Raw genomic sequence first — 16,421 nt, 5'->3', positions numbered from 1 at the left:
TACCCTACTTGGCAACTCCTGCTCCCTCTTGACTTGCTCATCCTTATGTCACCATTATCCACACTATTCAGGCTCAAAATTTAGTAATCAGAGTTGATTCTTTCTCTTACTCCATAATCAGTGCCCAGCTTTTATATTCTACTATGATTTCTTTCAGGTGAGCATCCTGCTTTTCTATTCCCCCATCTCTATTTTAGTGCGATGCCTATTACCTCTCTTCTGAACCTTTCTCACTCATAATCACCATTCACAAAGTCTCTGTTCTTTTCCGTCATAACTTCCATACTCTAGATTAATCACTGTTTTCCTCAGACACCATCACTTAGCTTCCCTCACTGAAAAAATTAAATACAGTGTGAAATTCAGGATCCTCCGCAATGTAGGACCCAGCTCTCTACATACTTTAACCACCACGAATAGCAGCCATTAATAATAGTGAACATGAATGCAAGCTCACTGTGGGCCAGGCATTGTGCTAAGTGATTTTAGTAACCCAATGAAGTAGGTACTATTATTATAATTTGATAATTGCATTAATTATGTGCTATAGTCGTAGAGTTAGTAAGTATTTGAGCCTAGGTGAGGTGATTCCAGATCCTGCTACCATTTTGGTGTTTTATTGGCTTATCACCTACTTGTACCACATGAAGCTTTAATCTGGAATTTTAATGTGTCTGCCATTGACTGCTGCCCTACCTCCCACTGATTGGAATGTTTTTCTACACATGTTGTGTTAGAAAATATTTTCTTTCCTGACCACTGTCTCATATTTGAAATCCTACATTATTTACTTTGTACATTTATATACAACTGTATTGATTTCTTTCAGTAATGTGTGCCCTTAGCATTTCAGTTTTAATATTTATTATCTCCATGGAGACAGAAACTATGTTTCAATCCCTTTTTTTATTCTTTAAGTTACTTAGAAGAGCACCTTACCTTTAACATGGTAGTGTCTTCATTTGAATTAAATTGGCTGGTAGCACATTAACTGGATATCAGAACTTGTCCTAATTCCTTACAATGCACTTTCCATGCTTTTATGATTATTACTTTTTGCATTAGTGTTCAGATAGCCAGCAGGAGTCACATTGATTTATATGTCACATATATGTGTATATATATACATCATTGATTTATTTACATCTCAAGAACTGCCCTGCTAACTGAGGGAAAGAAAAGCATCATTTCCACAAGAGACAAGCAGTAGCAACTGAAAAAGTGTCACAGCAATGTCCAGACAGAAGAAAAAAAACTTTAAAGTTGGATTAATTAGAATTAATAGCCTAGTTTTGATCTCCTACATTAGTCAGAAGAGGTTCATCTAAGCTATTCAAGTCAATGTGTAGTAGTCTGAAATTTTTCTACAGAGAAGTTCATCTGTAAGAACTAATTTTGAGTTATCTGAATTCTTCTGATCTTAACATTTTGGTTGGGAGAAACTGACAATAAGGATGTGATGGGCATTTGACTGCTTGCTGTAGATCTTCATGTCTTTGTTACCCAAGATGGAGGGGTGCAACTGTTTCAACAACTGTTTGGAAAAATAAAATTGAAATTTACCATTTGCTAGCCCTGTCTCAGAGAGTGGGTGATAGAATTTTTGCCTCTCTTATCTGAAACCTATTCTTACATTCTCTCTCTATACCCATTTATCTCTTTACAGAGCTGCCTGAAATTATTCATATTTCTGATTTTTTATCCCCTTTTCTCACTCAAACCTTTGATTTTTTTCTCAGTCACACCCATTATTTTTCAGTTCTGCTTTCCAAGAGCCTTTAAGCTTGTTTGGTGTGTGATGAATACATTTTTTAAAATGTTTTGTGACAGAACATTTCTGGGGTAAGGGAATGATAAATATCAAATCAAGTGGAGGCTAGAAATTTAATTTTCCCTATCAGGGCCAATCTGTGCTTCATTTTATCCTGACAAAAATTGATATTTTATCCGTGTGATAATGGAAGACTCTGATTGTAGTGCCTTTTCATGATTTGTTAGAAAAAAATCTTCTTTTCCCCCTGAGAAGCTTGAATCAAAGCAGAGTGGATTCTGTGCACATAGTGAAGAAAGGCACCTGATATTTCTTTAGCCCTTTGTGTCCCCAAGTCTGGCAGCAAATATTTTCATAAAGTTGCTCAGGTTCTTGATTAAATGTGTTGCTTTCTGGTTTAATCTCTGGTTGTTGCCAAGAAATTTATCTAGAAAAGGCTGTGACACAATCCTCCCCTACATTCTTCATTCAGCTCCATTTTTTAAATGAAAGAAGACTTCAGGAATCTGAGACAATGGCTGAAAACTGACCTTCTAAATTAACACACTAGAATTTGGTTAAGACTAGAGAGGAACAAAGTAGTACTTATTTAATGAAGACCCATAAAGGGTTTACTTCGAGTCAGGCAACATTTCAGAGATCTTTACATATTGATTCATTTAATGATCATAGTATCCTATGATGCTGATCCTATTTTTAATCCCCATTTTATGGTTGAGGAAACTGAGGCAAAGAGAGATTAATTTTCAATGACTCAAGTTACCAGCAAGTGGTAAAGCCAGGATTCAAATGCAGCCAGGATCGATACTCTTAATCACCTACTCTGCTGCCTCCACATTAAATTGTTCAGTTAGGTGTGCATCTACCCTGGCATCGCCTGTCTCTCCCAGACATCTTGCCCATTCTTATTTGTTCAGTCTCTGAACTACTCTTTGGAAGGATGTTACCAGTCATATTTCTTTACATTCCCCAAACAAGTTATGCCAGAAGCATTCAGGAGATGTCCAGACTCCCAAATCCCAGAATTACTTCTGCCTCAGAGGTGCAGTCTCAGCTCTGTCGAAACAAACTGTATGATCTCGATGGGAAAAAAGTTCCTTTATTGTCTTTCTTGTCCATGTATAAAATAAGATGAGGCTCGGCTAAGTGGTTGCTTTTGTTGTAGCAATAAGGTGTTAGCCTTGACCCCATACTCTATGACACGGGGGCTTGTGGACTATGCTTAGAAATATGTCTCATATTCAGTCTATCTTCTAGGGGTGGGCCGACTTGGGTCAGCTCAAACTTTTCACCAAATCTGAAATAATGTGTCTATGTGTGTGAATATGTGTCTTTTAATTTCATTTAGTTCCAGGGAAGCCTGACCATTAGTTAAGAACTGTTTAGAACCAAGTGACAAAACCCAGTTTAAAATGGTTTCAGCAAAGTAGAAAAATCTATGGGCTCATGTAAATCAAAAGTTTGGGGAAATGGAATCTTTAAGCATGGTTTTATCCAAAAACTAAACAATGCCCTTAGAATTTAGTCTTTTGCTGTGCTCCCCTCTGTGTGGAATGTATTTTGTCAGGGAATTCTAATAGCCTAGTTTACTCCTAGAGATACAAGTTTATATGTTACTAATTAGCAATTCTAGTATGAAGGGAATTGCGTGAAGCATCTTTCCTATTAGGTCAAATACAAGTCCTAGAACTACCTCTTAGAAGACTGATTTTGGTGCCAGTTTTTACCAGTCAGTCTGCTGGAGGCAGAGTGGTGGTGGTGGTGGGAGGAATGATGATATAATACGCAAGTTTCCTGTGCCCAAAACCTAGGGATCATACTTGCCTGAACCATGTAGGCTGAAAGTGGAGAAGCAAATGTTAACTAAAGAAAAAATAGCCTTTTTTTTTTTTTTTTTTTTTTTTACCAGAAGAAAAGAGATGGATGGTAGGGAGGAAGGCAGGAAAAGATACGTAATCTATCGTATGTGAAGCTCAGCCTCCTTCTCCCATATTTACAAGTATGATCTCAGAAAAAGAGGCTTTTAGGATACTTTTCTTGTCATCCAAACATATGACATTGGTAGATAAAATATAACAATTTAAACTCATGAAAAGAACATAAGTTCAGAAATAAGTTATTATGACCACAAATAGACCAGAAATATGAACTGCTGAGGAAGGCTTAAGTCAGTGGCCTGCTGGGCTCTAAGACTAGAAGGAGACATAGTAGCTAGCATTTTACTCCTGGGCTATTTCTGCTAAAACTAATACACATGGGTTAGGGTTCTAGAGTAAGCCTCACTATTTGATGTCAGAGGCTGGAACTGGTTTCAGTTCCCCTCCCACAAAGAAAAGTACACTCAAAAAAATAAATAAGTACTGATTCAGGACTTGGGAATTTGTTTTTTTCAGAATCAATGGACCTACAAAGTCAGGAGGATAAAGATGCATCCAGGAATAGCACCAAGATGCCATAGTCTAATATCACCATGGGCAAAGAGCTCCCTCGTATTCCTGAACTGGGGGTCTGAAGGTGAGGGAAGGCAAAAACAGCACCACTAGATAGGTATGATGATCACAGAGTGACGGAGAGAGAGAGAAACAACAACCAAGGAAAACCCACTTTCAACATGAACTTATAACAAATAAAACTTCCAAAATATGTGATGAGAAAGACAGCCAACAAAGCCAGTAAGAAAATTACAAATTCTCTCTATGTGATATCAAATATATAAAAATTTTACATGAAGATTTTAAAGTTACTACATTTAGGATGCTCAAAGTGATAAATGAAGAAATAATGTCAATTAAGAAGTGTGAGAATTAACTAGTTTGAAATCTTGTAAATGAAATAAATACAGTTTATTAAAAAAAAGTAAATGGGATAAATTTAATCCTAGACACAGTTAAAGAAGAAGTTAATGAAGTGGAAGAAATCTACTCAGAGGCAGCACAAGAGGAATGGAATAAAACATCTCTGTAAGCACAGTTAGTAGACATGAGGATATACTGAGAGGCTCGCACATTTATCTGATAGAACTTCCAGAAGAGAATGAAGGGAATGGTGGAGAAAGAGTATTATAAGATGTAATAGCTGAAATTTTTGTAAAATAGAGGAAAGATTTGTCTTTCAAAAGTGTATTCTGAATATCAAACAAAAGAAATAAAGATTCATCCACACCTAGAAACATCATATTGAATCAACAGAACAACAGGATAAAAAGAAAATTTGAGAATCTACGCAAGGTAATAAAACAGATGACTTTCAAAGAGACAACAGTTAGACTGAAAGAAAGGGATGGGCAACAAGGCACAATGTCTTTAAAAAAAGAATGAAGTTAAAAGCGGATATTTTCAGTCATTGAAGATGAAAAAAGTCTACCAACAAGACCCTCAATAAGGGAACAATTAGTGGATGCACTTCAGCAAGAAGAATAGTAAACAAGAGATGACAGGCATGTTATACAAGGAATGATGATGAATATAGAAATTGATACATTTTATAAGAAATTACAGAAAGGACTGGCTACAAAAACTAATTTATTGTTTAATTTGATAAAGCAAACTATAGACAGCAATGCCAATATGGAAGACTAAGTTTAATGGGTACTTAAAATACATTAAAAATTTTGTCATATTTTGGGGGTGCAGATGCATTGTAAATACATAAATTTTGTTCAGAATAGTTATAGGCTAAAGAAAACCACTAAAGTCAAGACATAAAATCTATAATTTTGACGCTAATAGCTAAATCAAAGAGTAGAATACATTAAACCCCATCAACTTAAGCATGACTGAAAAGTAGGGGGGAAAAGGAATAAAAATAGACAAACACAAAATCAGTTGGTTAAAATGAGTGTATGTACGAAACCAGTAATACCAACAAAAATTGGGTTAAAGTAAATTATTTTGGCTAAAATCGACAGTTTGAGAAAAATGAAATCGATCTCCATCTCTGCTAACAAAAGACATACTTAAGATGACCCTCAAAGAAGGTTTGCAGATATAAACACCAAACAAGCTTGTGCAGTAATATTAATATTAAATGAGAAAAAAATTATGGAAAATCTAATGATAGGGATAACAAGGGCTACTGCATAATAAAAAATACAGTCGTGTGGTCTATCAAGACCCTATCAACAGAGCAAAAGCAGATAGAATTACAAGGAGGTAGAGAACAAACATATAAAATGGATGATTTAAACAAATATGTCTCACTGGCATATATAGAATTTCACACCCAACAAATGGATTTACAAAATCTAACCATGTTGTGGGTCACAGAAGAAAAAAATTATCGGCAATTTAAAAAATCAGTCACCGGTTTTATGAGCAGAGAGCAATTTACTTCCATCTCTGTCATAAAAAATATTTAGAAACTTAATTTTTCATTAAGAAATCACCCTGGAATTTAAAAATGTCTTGAACTGAAGGGCAATGAAAACATTACATATAAAAACATATGATGTGCAGCTAAATCGGTAATTAGAAAAGATTTTCTGGCCATTAAACCAGTATTAGCCACCCTGGGTAATATTCTGATGTCTTAGAGTGAGGATTCACATCTGCAGCTACCTAGTAAGCCTCATTCCCACTGTTTCCGTTTCTTTTTTTTTTTTTTTTTTTTTTAATAAGACAGAGTCTCACTCTGTTGCCTAGGCTGGAATGCAATGGCACAATCTCAGCTCACTGCAACCTCCGCCTCCCGGATTCAAGCGATTCTTCTGCCTCAGCCTTCTGAGTAGCCGGGATTACAGGCACCCGCCATCATGCCCGGCTAATTTTTGTAGAGATGGAGTTTCACCATGTGGCCAGGCTGGTCTTGAACTCCTGACCTGAGTCTGCCCACCTTGGCCTCCCAAAGTGCTGGGATTACAGGTGTCAGCCACCACGCCTGACCTGTTTCTATTCTTTAATGCCAGCACAAGTGACACCTGCCCAGAGCATAGTCCATGATATCTAACCTGAGCCGATCTATACTACTTTGCCTCCACTTATCTGCTCTTACATCTCCATCTTTCTTAGTGTAGCATTATTCGTGACCTTGCTTAATCCTCTCTCCTCTTTCCACTAGCAGTAAACTATTTGAGGGAAGGGATCTGTATATGCCCTGTTCCATGTAAGAGACTTGTGCGTAGTAGGTGTGCAGTAAGTGTTCACAGACTTGAGTTGAGTGCCAAAGTGATCACAGAAGGCACCTACACATTGTGCCTCTGCATGTGAAGCATGTGAAGGCTCTTGGGTCTATGGGTCTGGAGTTCAGAGCAGTGCTCAAGGCTGTAGACCTGACTTTGAGAATCACCAGCATTCAGATGATATATAAAGCCTGGAAATGGATAAGATCACTTAGGCATTGACTGGTGTGAGCAAAGAAAGCCCAGGTTCAAGAAGAAAGGAATGGCAGCACAGTCCAGTACAGATTTGGAGAAGGGGCTAGCTGAAGAGGTAAGAGGAAAATGAGGGGTGTTAAGTGCCTGCAAATGTGGAGAAAAGAGTGTTTTTTAAAAAATTTAGTTGTGCTCCATGCGGCTGGTAGGCAAAGAACAAAGAGGTTTGAAAGGAGTTCACAGGAATAAAAACAATGGCAGTCATTGGGGCCTGGAGCAAAGTCAGTTTTAAGGAAATGGTGGAGTTGGATATGAGATTGGAGTGAGCTGCCTGCATAATTTTGTGCATGAAGAGTTCTGCCTGGAGTGTCTTTTCTTCCACCCCTCAAGTCTTGGCTCAGCCTGTCCTCTGCATGTACTTCATATATATCATATATTTTATTATATATAATTATACATATATAATTATCACATTGCATATATAAGATATAAATAACAGACACACATATACATACATTTCTACTACTACACATCACAATACATCATCATTATTTGTGAGCGGACTCTCATACCTCACCCTGGCTGAGAATCTGAGGTTTTGGGGTCAAGACCATTTATGTGTGCGTCCCAGTTTCCAACACCGTGTGCAGAAGTGTGTTATCTTTCCCTTAATGGAAAATAATTTTAGGCGGGTGGGAGACCCACAAAGGGGGTAGTATGGTGAGGGGAGAGGCTAAGGCAACATTGCTGCCTCTTTCCGCCATTTCTAATGTGTTTTGGCACAACTTTGGTTGGCTATGGTAAAGTGGTAGAGAGCGGCTGCTTGTAGGTGGGAGGTGAGGTGTGCAGAGCCACTGTCAGAGCAGCATCTGCCTGTATTCCTGGCAGTGGTCACTTCAATCTGGGGCTGGGGTACCTGGCATCCCTCAGACATATCTTATGCTCCTCTGCCTCCCCACCCTCCCAGCATTTCCCCAAAAGTGCAATGCTAATGGACCCATAGCTGCTGGGCTTTTCATCCTGGTATAATGTGGCCTGGGGCCAGGCAGAGATGGTAGATAGGACAGACCCTCACCTTCATCAGCATGCCTGGGCATGATGTGCATATGAGTTCTGTGCAGACTCCATGTTGTGCTTTTCCAGGATTTGGAATGAGAATGTCCCAATTCAGCCAAGAGTAGCGCCTATTTGGTTGGCTTAGTCTTGGCCTCAAATGTAACATAAGTTAAGGTCAAATGTAGATTGTTTTCCCTTCTTTCCCTCCTTCCCTCCTCCCATTCATTCTACCCCTCATTTCCTCCCTTGGTGTCTTTTCTTTGAGTGTGTCATCTGTCTTCCTTTCTGTCTTTTTGCCTGCCACGTTTTCTCTCTCATTCATTCTCTATTTCTCTCCATTCATACATATGCACATGTTTGCATAAATGCAAATATATGCTTATATACTTCATTCCGATTTGGAATACAGACTTGTTTTTTTTCTCTTATGGTTGTAATTTTCCTGGCTACCTCTACAATGTCACCTGGGACCGATACCTGAGAAACTGTTTCCATCGGGGAGGTTGTTCTCTGTCTCACACCAGGCTGGTTGGCTAGATTCTAGATGCTACAAAGTCTTCTCTGGAAAAATTAAGAAGACAAGGGGCAGGGCTCTCAGCAGAAGGTATCAAGGTAGCTATAGTGAGGAAGAGGTCCCTCCAGCCCTTGCTGCTGCTACAGACCAGGGAATCAAGCTGTTACTGGGTGTTACGGATGAAATTTGAATTCCAGAAGAGTAAATATTAGTTAAAGTGCTGGGAAGAACTGGTCTACCCCTGTAACCCCTCCTTTTCTTCTTTTCTTTTCTTTCTTCCTTCTTTTTTTTTTTTTTTTTTTTTTTATAGTTTCTGGCATGTAATTAAATGGTCAAAGCAATAAGAGGTTTTGAAACTAGTCCCACATCCCCTTCAAATAGCATGCAGCCTAATGGGTCATTACCTTTACAAATATACCTCATTGACCCTCACCTAAATAACTCCTTGTGGTTTAATCAACATATCCTTAGGAACAGGTTGGTGATATTTTGCTTGAAATTCTCTAGTCTAAATTTTTATGTGCAATTTTCTTCTAGAGTGTGTGCCTCTTATAATGTAATTAATTACTTTTCCCCGGAAGAGGTCTTGGCACCCTTTCAACTTAGAAGCTCTGCTCTCATGGGCAGAGAAATCACCTTGACATGCTGGGGCATGAGCAGGGACAGAATAGGAATGGTTCAGCGTGTTGGAGGGCATGGGAACCGTAGAAGGCTTGCTCTGAAGGCCAGGACCAGGAGCTTGGCTGTATTGGATGAGGGTTTTAGAAAGTACTATATGCCAGAGATGAAATCTAAGTCTTTTAGCAGATCTGAGGAGCAGATCTGAGGTACCCTAGGCAGGCCAATGGCCAGGAGTCCAGGGAGAGCAGGCACCAGAGTGAGAATCCAGACCAGAGAACCAAGCAAAGGAAAATTGAAGATTCAGGTGGAGATTGTGGGGAAAACAAGTCAAGAGCCCTTGGACAAAGACAAAGGTAACAGAGGAAAAACTGTAGGCAAAGCACAGCATGCTGGAAAGACCAGGGGTTAAGTCTCACATTAGGTCTTGGTTCAAGTTATTGTTCTGTTTACAAGGAGTTTCTCCATGAGCATAATTAACATCTGTAGCCATTTATATTTTACTTAAAGTGGAACCTATAAAACCCCTTTGCTTTTGTTATGGTGAGGAATAAGTAAAATTATGTGTGTAACATACTAAATACAGGGCTTGCTGTATAGGAGCTCTTACTAACTTAATTCACTACCCCCTGCCCTAGACAAGGTCCTGTGGCATGAGCTGTATGAATGAAAGTTGACCATCATACAGAGGTTAGCAGGTGAGGAACTCCTGTGGGTTTCCTACCTAAGTCTGACTTGGTTGCGTGTTTAGACAGAAACTCAAGTCTAGAGTGCTTACTTGACTTGGTGAAGGTTCCAGCAATTGTTAGAAACAAACCCAGAAATGTAATTCAGCTTTTCTAAATTCTAATCCGTAGGTCTCTCCAATTAAGTGTGTAAACACTTACTGGTATCCATTGATATTTTGAGCCAAATAAGATTTGTATCTTGGCGAGGAAACGTCTGTGGATTTATTACAAAGCCTATGAAGATAAGTGTTATTTTATGTTTCATGGATACATCTTAATGGATGCCCTACAGGTCTGCATGTTTGACTTTAATGCTTGCATTTATCTAAATATCATAAAAGTAATAGGAAGACCATATGAAGGAGATGATGAGAACCAGGCAGCACCTTCTTCAGGGCATGTGATTTGTCTTGTGTATACACTGCTGGTGATGGATCATTTTGATTTATCTGCTTTCCCCTCCCAGTCCCTCTGGCCATGACAACAATGATTGGAGTTAGAGCACAGTCTGTGGAATGGGGTGAGCTAGGGTTGTCTATGTAAAACCAGTAAATTGAGGATCATCAGTCACACACTTGCCTCATGCATCTATCTGGCCAAAAGAACCTCAGAGTTCTTGACTCTGCTTTTAGCTCCTGATTTGCTCCATGGCTATCTCTCATGAAACTATTTCTTTGGAAATGTAGCAGGGCTTAATTAAGAATGTGGCATACAGGAACCAGACTGCCTGCTTTAGAACACAGCCTTTAGGACTTTTTTTTCATATTATCTTGAGCCAGTCACTTAACTATTCCCAGTCTCAGTATTCTGATTTGTGAAGTGGTGCTTACAGTAGCATATTCATCATGAGCTATTCTGAGGATAATTTGGGTCAAAAGAACCACAAGTCTTAGTCAATGATGAACACATAGTAAATGTTTCTTAATTTGTTGTCTGGTCCTAAAGCTACAGATTCTTAGTTTCCCTTTGTGGAATCTGTCACACTCTTTATCTACTTGGTCAGTTGGGTTCAACTCTTCCCTTGCCTTTTGGTCAGACCCAAGGCAGCCTATCTGACCCCTGGTAAGATGATATTTGGGTATGGGTTTGCCTTGAAAGGGGCTATATTAGTCCATTCTCACACTGGCTTTATAAAGAAAAGAGGTTTAATTGACTCACATTTACACATGGCTGGCAAGGCCTCAGGACACTTACAATCATGGCAGAAGGGAAAGCAGACACCTTCTTCACAAGTCGGCAGGAAAGAGAAGCACCAAGGAGGAATTCCAAACATTTATAAAAACACCAGATCTTGTGAGAACTCACTCACTATCATGAGAACAGCATGGGGGAAATTCCCCACATGATCCAGTCACCCCCCACCGGGTCCCTCCCTCAACACATGGGGATTATGGGAATTACAATTCAAGATGAGATTTGGGAGGGGACACAGAGCCTAACCATGTCAGGTGCAGAACTTGTGATCTTCATTTGTAGCATCATATTAAACTCCTTGAATTCTCCTGTTCTCATGTTATGTTGGCCTTTTCACTAATCCATCCCTGGTGCCTTGCATGGTACCTGATGCAAAAAAGGTACTCGGCATGTGCTGACCACATGAGCAAGTACATACAGGGAAGAAATGCAGTCTTTTGTGTAGCCCTGAACTGGCCCTAAAAATCTGTACTTTGTACTGCTGCTTCTTCTGTATTCAGTTGCTTTACAGTTTACTGAGTTTGAGCAAAGGGTAGAAGACCTAGGTGTGGGAGCCATGGGTGAAGGAGAAGTGAAAGAATACCATAAAGAAATGCATTCTTCTGGGCCACTGCCAATGGCTAGGCAGGGCTCATGTTGGGAAAGGAAGGGTGGAGTCCTATTTGACGCATTCACATTCTCAGAGTCTGGTGAGCCAGGCAGCCAAACTGCTACGGACAAGTTGGTGGGCCTTACATCAAGTTGGATCTGAGTAGGCATTTATCTAATATAGTTCATGGCTATGTGAGCATATGGAGAGCAGAATTATGCTAGAGAGGTGCCAAGGTTTTAGCTGAGAATATGGTACACGTTTTAAACCTTCCTGCCAAGTTAGAGACTCAATGGGACAAAGGAGAAAGATGTCAGAAGGATGTCACTGATGTCAGAATCAGAGACAGTTATCAGCTAGATGAGAAGGTCAGTGTTAGGGATATATTTTTACCCAAACTTCAACGTCTGAACCGTTCCTGCAAAACTGCACTCACTCTGTACCAACTGCAAGTTTAGGAACTTCCCAGAATCACCCTCAGTTTCCATGATTTGCTGGAGCACTGCACATCTCACTGAAAGTTACTACACTCGGTGATAATTTATTATAGGGAAAGAATTCAAATTAGAGCTAGGCAAAGAAAGAGATGCATAGGGCAGAGTCCAGGAAGAGTTTAAATGCGGAGATTCTGCTCCTTCTCTCCCTGTGGAATCCTGGTTGGCATTACCTCCTCACTGCCATGATGTGTGATAACAGGTGTAAAGTATTGCCAACCAGGGAAGCTCATCCAATTATTGGTGTCTAGAGTTTACATTGGGGCTTGACTGCATACTGCTTATGTGGCTGACCTGTGGTCTCTTTCCTTGCAGAGGTTGGGCTAATACCTTTAGTCTCCAGTTCCTCCAGAGCTTAGAACTGCTAGGGCTAGGGCATGGCTCAAGCTCTCATCTTAAGTCACATTGTTAGACAGTCCTGATGCCAAAGCACCCAAGCAAATATATTCCAGTCAGGTGGGACATTCTAGGGGCACAGTGAGTCTCCTCTAAGTAGCCAAAGGCAAAGGCCAGACTTATCTTTGGGTCAAACTGATGCTTCACTGCATAATTATTAACTCTTAAATTCCCCTTTTCTGAAATTACCCTGCAAATGGTGGCACAGGGCAAAGCAGATTATAGGGACTCTGCAGAGCTAGACCGTATTAATTTATGATCCTGTCTATATGGGAAAGCCAGATAGAGTGGGCCAGGTAATTATAAGTCAGGATTATGCTGGTGAGGTTTTTCTGGCTGGGCCCAATGGTGCAGAACCACCATGGACCCAGCCCTAGCCTTCTCTTGCAGTCTCAGATACTTGATTTCATCCATTCATCCAGGTGGTTTGGATTTTATGGACCAATGTCCCAAGAGGTGGATTTTAAAAATCACAATCAAATCTATTAATTTATCATTAAATATTTACTCACATATGTGCATACCTTTACTAAGAACCAGAAGAGGTCACTCACATGGTATGTCTCAGTCCCGTTGAGGTGAGCCACTCAGGACACTGAAATACATCACAGAAGGCAGCTTATTCAGCACAGAATCAGAGCAGAGGGAGCTGGCTGTTGAAGATATGGTAGTTCTCACAGCCTGAAGACTGGCCTTGCCTATTCTAGCAGCATTTTTGCTCTAAATAACTGTTTCAGACTCTTAAAATGAGAGCACAATTTTTCCTGGTCAGTGCTAACAAGTCCTGTTTATCCAAGTCTCCCTTTTCATTACTTTTTATCAGGTCCCAAAGGCTTCTCTCATTACTTTATGTTGTATTATAGTTTACAAACTTATTTTATATAAGTGACATCTCAGAGTAATTGGTTCCTAGTACTTTAATCTCACTAAGTGAACTCTAAGTTACCATGTGGAGTAGGTTAGGGCTGCTCTCGTTCAGTTGAGGGCTGCCATGCTCACTAGGTCCAGGAGCCAGATATTCCCAGCCCCTTCCTACACCGGGGATTCCAGGACCTGGTGATTTGGAGGTCATCTTTGATTTCTCTGTTTTTATCCTCTAGAGATAACGTGAGCAGGTGTTATTTGTATGATTACCTGAACAAAAAATCTCATGCTCATAAGATACATATCTGCTGTGGTCTTCTCCTCTTTCCCATGGTAGAATAGAGACCATTAAAACAAATAACAATGGTAGGAAAAACATAGATTGTAATATCTGGATGGGAATTTAAGTCCTGGTGTAGCATCCAGGCGTTACAAACCTGGGCTTCATGCTTCATTTTGCCAACTTTGCATCTAAAACAGGTCGCACCACAGTGTGTACATATGTATGTATAATGCAAATATATAAAACTCTGCATAATACAGCAAAGAAAGAGTGGGGCAAATTTCAGAGTTTAAAATGCAGTATTGTCATCTTTTTAGAGCTGGAGTTACCTTAATGTGCTGTCTGCCCCACTCAGGCAAACTTTAAAATAATACCATATTTCACAAAACCCTATTAAACTGTCACATAAATTCCCTTTATTTCCCTTTCCCATCAATGCTGATTACCACAGAAGATATTTCTGTGTTAGTGGAAATTTTTTCCCTTCTCATCAGCCTTCCTCTCTTGCCACTTTCTTTTGGGGGTCTGTCTCCAGGGGCCAGTCTTTTAGAGACCCCTTTGCCTCAGCAGAAGAGAGGAAATACAATCACTCAGCCAGCCCTGGTAATCCAGTGCTGTTTTTCACAGAAGCACTGAGTAGCTTCAACTTCCAACTGGGCCATTCTGAGAGTGATGCTGACTTCACAGGGCCTTACAAATAGGTGATACTGAGCATTTCCTATGTGTTTGGCTCAGGCTAAGCTCTTTATTCTGTCTCCTTTAATTTTTACAATGCAGTGAGATGGGATTATTATTATTATACCCACTTCACAGCTGAACAAATTGAGGCCGGGCGTAAATAACATGCAAAGTCAAGCCACAAATTCAGTGGCAGGGCGAGGGTTCAGGGCAACCAACTGTCCCAGTTGTCCCAGGATGGAGGAATTCACCTGGACATGGGCTTTCAGGGCTAAAATTTGGACAGTCCTTAACAAAGAAGGATAGTTGATCACTTTAGGTTTTTTTTTTTTGAGATGGAGTTTCACTCTTGTCACCCAGGCTGGGTGCAATGGAGCGATCTCGGCTCACTGCAACCTCCACCTCCTTGGATCAATCAATTCTCCTGCCTCAGCCTCCTGAGTAGCTGGGATTACAGGCACCCACAACCACACCCAGCTAATTTTTGTATTTTTAGTAAAGGGCCACCGTGCCTGACCGGTCACTTTAGTTTAGATCTCAGTCCATCTGACTACCTGAAAACATTTATTCTTAACCGTTAAGGATACTGCCTTACCCACATGGAACAGAATATGATAATATTACATAAATTAATACGATAATATCGACTCTTCATTATTTCCATCTTTCTAAATTTTTATGTTATACAGAAAACTTTCAAGTCAAATTTGAGTGGTTTTCATTCAAACTATATATGGACACACCAATAATGTAGTCACTCATTCATTTGATTGAGTACAGTTTGAATAATAATAACATAATTCTCCTTAATAATGCCAGTAATTATACAACTTAACTAATTGCATTGATTGGGCAATTAATATGTGGCATATACTTTGCAAAACGCTTTACATGCATTATCATATTTAATTTTGACAACAATCCCATGAGATAGGGACCATTATTTTCCCCAGTTTTGTGAGTAAAGCTGTGAAGCTCAGTGTACTTCAGTGACTAGCCATAGAGAGTGGGCAGTCAAGATTCTAACCCAAGTCAAGGCTACTCATTGACACAGGACATAGTGATTGCGACACAGCTTATTTGCCCTTCTCTACAGAGTTTCAGAGCTGGCTTCAAGGGCTTTGCAGCAGAGCAGTCCAATCTTAACCATGTAGCTGTATCTCACTTAGAAAATAACTGTGAGAACTCTTAACTTTTCAAAAAGATTCATAGCAGAGTGCTTCAAAATTGGGAGCTCTCAAAGTAAATTTAAATAATGACTTGATTTGTAAAATATCCATTTACATGCAATCCGTAAGTCCTATCTCTGGCACAATCCTTTGGCATGGTCTAGGGGATTGTTTTAAACCAAGGCACTAGAGGGATGTCATTAGGATTGTATTAAATGACTTCCTGGGGACTTTTAAATCTATGTACTGCTCAGGAAAAACTGATGACCAAAAAATTCTCACATGATAGACAACTTTGGCCACACAGATAGATACTTTGGGCCCAGAGTTCCCTTCCTCCCTCTCTCCTTCCCTCCACTACCTGCCTCCCTCCCTCCCTCCCTTCCTTTCTTCCTTCCTTTTTTTTTTTTTTTTTTCTTTTTGAGACAGAGTCTTGCTGTGTTGCCCAGGCTGGAGGGCAGTGGTGCAATCTTGGCTCATTGCAACCTCTGCCTCCCGGGTTCAAGTGATTCTTCTGCCTCAGCCTCCTGAGTAGCTGGGATTACAGGTGTGAGCCACCTGGGCCGGGCCCTTTCCTTCCTTTTTTCCTCCCTCCCTCCCTTCCTTGTTCCCTTCCTTGTTCCCTTCCTTCTTTTCTTCTTTTCTTTCTTTTCTCCCTCTCTCCCTCCCTCCCTCCCCCCTTCCTTCCTTCCTTCCTTCCTTCCTTCCTTCCTTCCTTCCTTCCTCCCTTCCTTCCTCCCTTCCTTCCTTCCTCCTTCT

General features: G+C 40.1%; 1 protein-coding gene across 1 annotated transcript in view; it reads left to right on the top strand.

The window, feature by feature from the left end:
• LOC108515225 (cytosolic carboxypeptidase 4-like) overlaps nt 1-16,421 on the top strand; it is a 569,984-nt gene that overhangs the window by 14,541 nt on the left and 539,022 nt on the right. The window contains exon 3 of the mRNA XM_017851917.1: nt 4,165-4,285. Within this exon, the coding sequence (XP_017707406.1) occupies nt 4,165-4,285 (121 nt within the window). The remainder of the gene's footprint in view (nt 1-4,164; nt 4,286-16,421) is intronic.

Source organism: Rhinopithecus bieti, unplaced genomic scaffold (genome assembly GCF_001698545.2).
Source record: "Rhinopithecus bieti isolate Rb0 unplaced genomic scaffold, ASM169854v2 scaffold_34886, whole genome shotgun sequence".
NCBI lineage: Eukaryota > Metazoa > Chordata > Mammalia > Primates > Cercopithecidae > Rhinopithecus > Rhinopithecus bieti.
This window is presented reverse-complemented; position numbering and strand designations above follow the sequence as displayed.